Source organism: Agrilus planipennis, unplaced genomic scaffold, assembly GCF_000699045.2.
Source record: "Agrilus planipennis isolate EAB-ADULT unplaced genomic scaffold, Apla_2.0 scaffold213, whole genome shotgun sequence".
Classification (NCBI taxonomy): Eukaryota; Metazoa; Arthropoda; class Insecta; order Coleoptera; family Buprestidae; genus Agrilus; species Agrilus planipennis.
The window spans coordinates 409079-416339 of record NW_020439124.1 but is presented as its reverse complement, the minus strand read 5'-3'; the positions used below and the strand labels follow the sequence as shown (position 1 = coordinate 416339).

Sequence of the window (7261 nt, the reverse complement as noted above, 5' to 3'; positions counted from 1 at the left end):
TTAGTCGTTTACCTTTTGTTTCTGTTGAAGTTTAGTGTCATTCAACATGACGAATTAAGTTTAGGAGAAGTTAATTTGTTCTTAATTAAGATAAAAGTGATTTATTTTGTTTTGTTTATTACTTAAATATTAAGTTCCTATACCTATTGTGACAATAGGTATAGGAACTTAATATTTAAGTAATAAACAAAACAAAATAAATCACTTTTATCTTAATTAAGAACAAATTAACTTCTTCTAAACTTAATTCGTCATGTTGAATGACACTAAACTTCAACAGAAACAAAGAGTAAACTACTAATTTAACGCGCCGCCGAAACCGAAACTCGTTTTTTTGCCGAAACTCGACCGAAACCGAAACCGAACTTGGTCGGACACTATTAATTAATTTTGAAGAGACCATAAAAAGTTGAAATTTTAATTCCAAAACCGAATTCTACAAGAGAATCAAATAGAGTTCTGTGAAACTATACGCTAACTAAAAACCCATATAAAACGTCTACAAGCCTAAAACTTATTTCGACGCCCAAGGTATACAATCCTCAGGTGGCATACATGTTTTCGTTGGAAGGGAGTTGCCTGTTCCCAAATTAAATGTACCTTAACATTAATGTATTTATAAAATTTACAAATCAATTATGTACAAGAAAATTTATTATCTTTAATAAGAGGCATTGAAGTTCCTTCGTACGGAATTCTGGTTAAGACCTATTTTGCACCTAGGTGTATTTGCTTCCGGTATAGGGGTGAAATTTTTCATGTATTGTATACAATTCCGAGGCTATTTAGGAAATGTATAAAATATTGTTACACACATATCCTGGGAAATGTATACATTTCCTAGGAATTGTATGAAANAATCAATTATGTACAAGAAAATTTATTATCTTTAATAAGAGGCATTGAAGTTCCTTCGTACGGAATTCTAGTTAAGACCTATTTTGCACCTAGGTGTATTTGCTTCCGGTATACGGGTGGAATTCTTAATGCTTAAGTTTTCAAATAGGTATTTGTAATAATCACAATAGTGCACGAGAATGATGATGATGATAATAATAATATCCAAATTATGCGATAGTTGAATGCCTCTAAATATCTGAACACCGAAATATTAAACCAAACATTTGAATTTGGAAATGGAAAATTGGTATACATGTTACCGGAAAGGTACGAAATCTAGGAATTGTATACAATTCCGAGGCTATTTAGGAAATGTATAAAATATTGTTACACACATATCCTGGGAAATGTATACATTTCCTAGGAATTGTATGAAATTCCGATATTGTACCAGGAAATATATAAAACTAATGCCTTCTGTGAATAAAATGAATAAAAGACGTTAGTAAACTGAGAATAGGAGTTATCAGTGAATACAATAAATCGCCTGATCGGATAACGCAATACCGCTAACCCCGCGTACCCATTGAAATCTTGAATGCAATACATTTCCGATTGCTATTTAGGAAATGTATAGATTTCCTAGGAAATGTGTCTAATAAAATTTATTTCGCATATTTCCGGGCGATTTTAGGAATTATATACATTTCCTAGGAATTGTATACAATAACGGATTACACACATTTCCGTTAACATACATACACGGGAGCTGCATAAAAACGCATTTAATAAAAGGTAATTTCCCAAGTATGAAACCATAGAACCTCAATCTTATACATTTGAAAAGATGCTTCAGTATTCAGATGTTTTAAATTTTAAATATTCATTTATTTGGGTATTTTTGAACTTTTGAATAGTTAAATTTCAACTGTCTTTTCCAAGTAAACGATATTCAATATTTGAATATTTAAATAATTCCGATTTGTGTCGAGTATAATTAGCTAATAATGCGAGTTGAATAGAGTTGAATTTTAATGATAAAAAATGTAATTTCAATGACGTTACTTGTTGTGCACCTATGATGATGAAGTTGAAGGTGGTTCGTGCGACCGCTATGCCAACAAAATGGCCGTATGCGGTGCAAAAAATGTTACCTGTCTCTTTGGAAAACATAATTAGCCTTTTCGTGAATTATACATCTAGTTCTGCCTGTTATTTATATAAAAGTAATTTCCATAAATTTGTCAGAGTTCCCCGACGAAAAAGCAAAATAAGGAGCAGACAGACGCGCCGTGGTCTTGTTTCAGTTAACAAGTCCTGCCCACACACGGTCGCTTCTAAAATTTCAAATAAATTTGTTGAAATCATCGATATATTAAATGTTTGGCCCACGCACCCACACGCGAACTGCTTAATATTATCCACAATAAAAAAAAAAGAAATTTCTTGTTGGCATATTTTCTTCTCATTATTCTTATCGTCAAGAGACGGTATTTAATTTAAGTAGTTTTTGAAAATTTGATAAAATCGTACCGAAAGTATGTTCCCATTCGTTTCCAGTTAATAAATATGTTAAGAAGATAACTTCAATAAGTGTATTCCTGTCGCTTTGGACTTGAGAATTCATTTTCTCAAAATACGAACTTGCAACAAAAAAAAACTTTTGGGTGTTTCATTCCCACCAGCCAGTAATGCTGGTGGGCGGGCAGTCCCTCCGGACTATGCCGGAAGGTAGGGCGGAAGGCCCTCTTCAGCCTGCTTTCAGGAATAGTGGGAATGGGTGGGTGGTGGTTCGGGTGAGAAAGATGAGACGGACGAAATGAAGACAGAAGAGAATGAAAGATTATCTGTGGAATATTATTGCCTCAGCATTTGCCTAAGTGATCCAAGGAAACCACAGAAAAACTTGGACCAAGGCAGACGGACCCGGAATCGAACCCGCGTCCTCCCGAATGCTAAGCAATGGTCTAGACCTCTAGGCCATGCCGCTCGGTTACAATTAGGGAATTTTCGTAAGAAATCCCTTTTCTAAAGAACGTCACACGAGAGTCAGTACCTTCATCCAGAGTTTTTGGCAACAGCTTTTAGTGTTGATATAGGATTCTCTAGCCAATAGAATCGAATTCAGGGTCAAAAAATATTTAAAAAGTATATGGAATTACCAGACTTGTTTAACTTATCACTTTTGCTAACCAAGATAAGAAAAGGGCAACGCAAAACTGATTTCGCCTTCGGATTATGTCGCTGATTTAATCGATAGGTCTCACTCGAAGATTTAGCCCTCAATGACAACAAAAATTTCATTTTATAAATGAGAAATCACCAAAGAAAATGTGGCCTTTCCTGTTAACATTAAAAGCTCAACAACCCAAAGTTTCCAGCGTTTTTCTTGAACTGGAAATTCTGTAAGTACTTAATAGTATTTGGTCTATGCTAAACAGCTCTTCCGTTTGTACCAGTGCAATCATCGTTGTCTTTTCCAGTAAATAAAATTTTTCCAAAAAGTTGGGCTTCAATTTTTTCTAATTGTCACCTGTTGGATGCTATGCGTATCCACGAAAACTTATTTTAGAGTTTTCGAGACATTATTTTCTATATCAATCTTATCTTTTGTGTTTCTGTTGATTCCACATGGTGTCATTTACTATTTAGTTGAGTCATTGTCATTTTTATCTGGAGAACAAGGGAAATTTCCCACAAAAACGTAAATTTTGAGAAAAATATATTATACGCTTCTTGGGAAGAGAGGTAGAATGAGTTATGAAATACAAGTAAATTAACGAGGACCCTACTGTGATTTCTATGGTAATTGCGTCGAAAACTTTGCCTAACTTGAATTAGTAAACTTATATTAGCGCAAACCATGTGGTAGTTACCGCAACAGTCTTGCGGTAGATCAATATGCTTTTAGATAAATATCCGAGTCAAAACTTAGCGATAGGGCAGTTTAAAATACGTCAAATACAACAAGAATAAATCAAACAAAAAAAAAACTTCGAGACATTTGTTTGTCGAAAATGTCAATTCGCTTTGGCAAATGTACATAGAATAGATAATGCATGTATTATTATTGGTACCCACCTGTGTTGTTTGAGGTTGTCCTGTCTCTTGAAGCTCTTGCCGCAAACTTCGCAGGCGTATGTCAGGTCGGGACTTTTGTGCGTACGCTCGTGTATCATTAGGTTGTAGGGTTTGGTGAAGCGTCGCTGACAATATCTGCATACGAACTCGCACTTGGCGCGCATCTTCCGACGAAATTCGCTCGCCGCGGCAGCAGTCCGTCCACTCACGTCGTTCTCGATCTGCATTATAGCGAACATGTTGTTGCCGTCTCTTTTCTTCCCAGTCTCTCGGAAACAAACCGCAAACGACGACGAAATCGATGACGTGTATTTATATGCGGAAAAACTTTATCTGTGAGCGTGCGAAGTAGGTAAAAAGCGAGCGGGCAGGTGGGGTGGTAAGGTGGTTTTGTTTTTTTTGTTGCGTTCCTTTTTGGTTTTTCGGTTGCGGCCTTGTAGGTAGTAATAGTGGTGACGACGATGATTACGATGACGTTATCACGGAGAAGGAGGAGGATGTGATGATCTGCAAATAGAATCGCGAATTACAACTGGTAGGTATATATATAAATGGCGAGTGAATTACGAAAAAAAAAAAAAAAGTGGAATCGAGATAAATCCGCGATGATACCGGATGCTGTCGCCCGCTTTGTACAGTACCTACAGTAAATGTAAATGATTCATTTGGTGATGCTAAATTTAATTAATAATAGCGATCGATTATGATGACGGGGAATGCCCAACAGGAGGAATAGATACAAACAGGATATAATGTGCGTTATGGAATTATAGAATTCCCTTTTACGAAAATAAAGACTTATGTAGAAGAAGTCGTTACTGATGTTTGTATTAGGTTTATCCTATAAGTATATAAATAGGTTTATATTAGGGATGAGTCGGATGCTCGGATTGGATCCGGTACACCCGGCGGATCCGACTCTTTTAGGATCCGGCCGGGTACCGGATAATGGCGCCGGGTAAGGGGCAGTGCCCGGCAATTCTACCTGAGAAAAAAAAAATAAACAAATACCAGCAATAATAGTCAATATAATCTTAACGAAAGACATTAAACCATTAAAAAATGGTAATTAAGATTGTTCGAAATGTGGTGTTAAAGGCGAATGATGAGGATACCGCGGATAGAGAAGATGANCGAAAGACATTAAACCATTAAAAAATGGTAATTAAGATTGTTCGAAATGTGGTGTTAAAGGCGAATGATGAGGATACCGCGGATAGAGAAGATGAAAAATGAAGAGATATTTGAAAGAATAGAAGAACAGAGGAATCTATGGAAGTCAATAAGAAATAGTAAAAGAGATAAGTTTGTGACTTTTAGAACTTAATATTTCTTGTTAAATAACAGGGGTAAAGAATTGTCTAATGAAGTTAGTTCACGATAGACCACAAACGAATGCCTGTTTAATATAAGAACAAAGGCTTTCACGGCCGGAATCCATAGTAGAGCGAAGATTCGGGCTATAGGGCCGTGGTCTAAGTCCAGACGTTTCGTCAGCTACCTGTCTGCCTATTTCCCTATACTTCGCTTGACCCACTTCAATATGTCTAGAGGTCTAGATATTTTCTAAAAAATATAATCTGTGCTGAATATTTGCCGTTGAAATGAATTGTTCAGATGAAAAGTGAAAGTAAGCATTAATAATCCCAGTCATACTTCTTCGGTAGGTACTAATAATAATACCTGTTGGAAAGCCCCAAGCAAGATTATAAACTAAACTCATCGGGAAACAATTTATACTTATGGTGATTAGAAATGATGACACCTGTTCGACATACGCATTCATAATTTCAGGTTTCTGTTTAATGTATTGGTAAGAGTTTAAACATTGGACATAATCATTCCTACGTCCAACACCTTTGCTCTGATACCAATTGCACTACAAGTTGCACATTTTACTTACTAATGTATTCGTCATATTATGTGAAAAGTTGCGATAATGTATTATCTTATTAAATTAAACGAACACTGCTAATTACTAGAATTTTAATCAGTTTGGTAACAAAAATAATATGACCAATAATAAATGATTAGGTACTCTTGAATGTGTATTACTGCTAATCTAGTGTGTAATAAGCGTAATTGGAAATTATTTATTTGTTTATTTACGTATATGTATAGAAGTTGTTCGTGACTCACCTAACCTGTACTAAAACATAATTGAGTTATATAAAACACATGCTCCACCCTGATCATAGTCTTAGGTCAGGTAAAACAATGAGTGCTTGATGTTTAAGATTTATAAGCACGACAGATTTATTTTGCTAATTTGCATTTTCTACGTATGTGGTTATTTTAACATAGGTACTCGATTTTTTATATGAAAATTAAAACGTCATGGGATAATTAAACAGATAAAAAACAGGGTTTTCGGAAAACGTCATGGAGTATCTATATAAAAGGTGCTTATATAAAGATATGTATAATACTTGTAATTGTACCTCTACCTTTAAATAAATAAAGAATGCAAAAAATTTACAGAAAAGATGTACAGATAGTATTACAATTTTTTGCCATACAATGGATATCAGATGTTTCCTACCCAATATGTTCTTATGCAATTTCCTATAAAATTTTCTTAGTGTATTTTTAACATTAGATTAATGTAAGCGGTATTGACAACACAGTACTGTATAAAAATAAATGAAAGCAAAACAAAAATACTGGTATGCAAGGGAAGAAAAAGTAGGGAAAGAGAGAATAAACAGAAGAAGAAGTGGCTGATTTTAGGTATCTAGAAAGTCAGATAAGTCAGGACTAGTCACTTCTATGTACGCGAACGGTTAATTTAGAAATTCGAAAAAGATTGCTAAAGGTGTGTTTGGAACGCGGCGCTGTAGGGGTGCGAAACATGGACGATGATCGCGACGGAAAAGAAAAGGTTAAGAAGCGTTCGAAATGTGGTGTTACAGGCGAATGATGAGGATACCGAGGATAGAGAAGATGAAAAATGAAGAGATATTTGAAAGAATAGAAGAACAGAGGAATCTATGGAAGTCAATAAGAAATAGTGAAAGAGATAAGTTGGTAGGACACCTTCTCAGGCATGAAGGTCTAGTTAGAGACATATTAGAGGCAGAAAAGGAAGTTAGGAGAGGTAGAGGTAGACCTAGATTAGATTACTGTTCGCAAATAGTTAAGGGTGTGGTTTGTTCTAGTTTTAGGGAAATGCGAAGATTAGCTCTGGATAGGAAAGAGTGGAGGTGCGTGCCCAACCAGTTTTAGGGCGACCTTATGATGATGTTAATTTTTAACATTCAATTTAGAAGCGTTCGGAATTTAGTGTTACAGGCAAATGATGAGAATACCATCATGGATAGAGGAGGTTAGAAATGAGGAG

At 35.4% G+C, this 7261-nt stretch overlaps 1 protein-coding gene and 2 long non-coding RNA genes across 4 annotated transcripts in view; 1 reads left to right on the top strand and 2 right to left on the bottom strand.

Annotated features, from left to right (window-relative positions):
• The window catches only part of LOC108738873 (protein drumstick), a 15295-nt gene extending 10993 nt beyond the window's left edge, over window positions 1-4302 (bottom strand). For both annotated transcript variants that reach the window (XM_018472490.1, XM_018472489.1), the window contains exon 1: window positions 3922-4302. In XM_018472490.1, coding sequence (XP_018327992.1) covers window positions 3922-4160 — 239 coding nt within the window. In that variant the 5' untranslated portion in view covers window positions 4161-4302. The remainder of the gene's footprint in view (window positions 1-3921) is intronic.
• A 38-nt stretch (window positions 4303-4340) lies between these two features.
• Window positions 4341-7261, bottom strand: part of LOC112905400 — an 18074-nt gene continuing 15153 nt past the window's right edge. The window contains exon 3 of the long non-coding RNA XR_003231752.1: window positions 4341-4428. This is a non-coding gene — a long non-coding RNA (uncharacterized LOC112905400). The remainder of the gene's footprint in view (window positions 4429-7261) is intronic.
• The window catches only part of LOC108738856, a 69164-nt gene continuing 66257 nt past the window's right edge, over window positions 4355-7261 (top strand). Inside the window, exon 1 of the long non-coding RNA XR_001938044.1 lies at window positions 4355-4456. This is a non-coding gene — a long non-coding RNA (uncharacterized LOC108738856). The remainder of the gene's footprint in view (window positions 4457-7261) is intronic.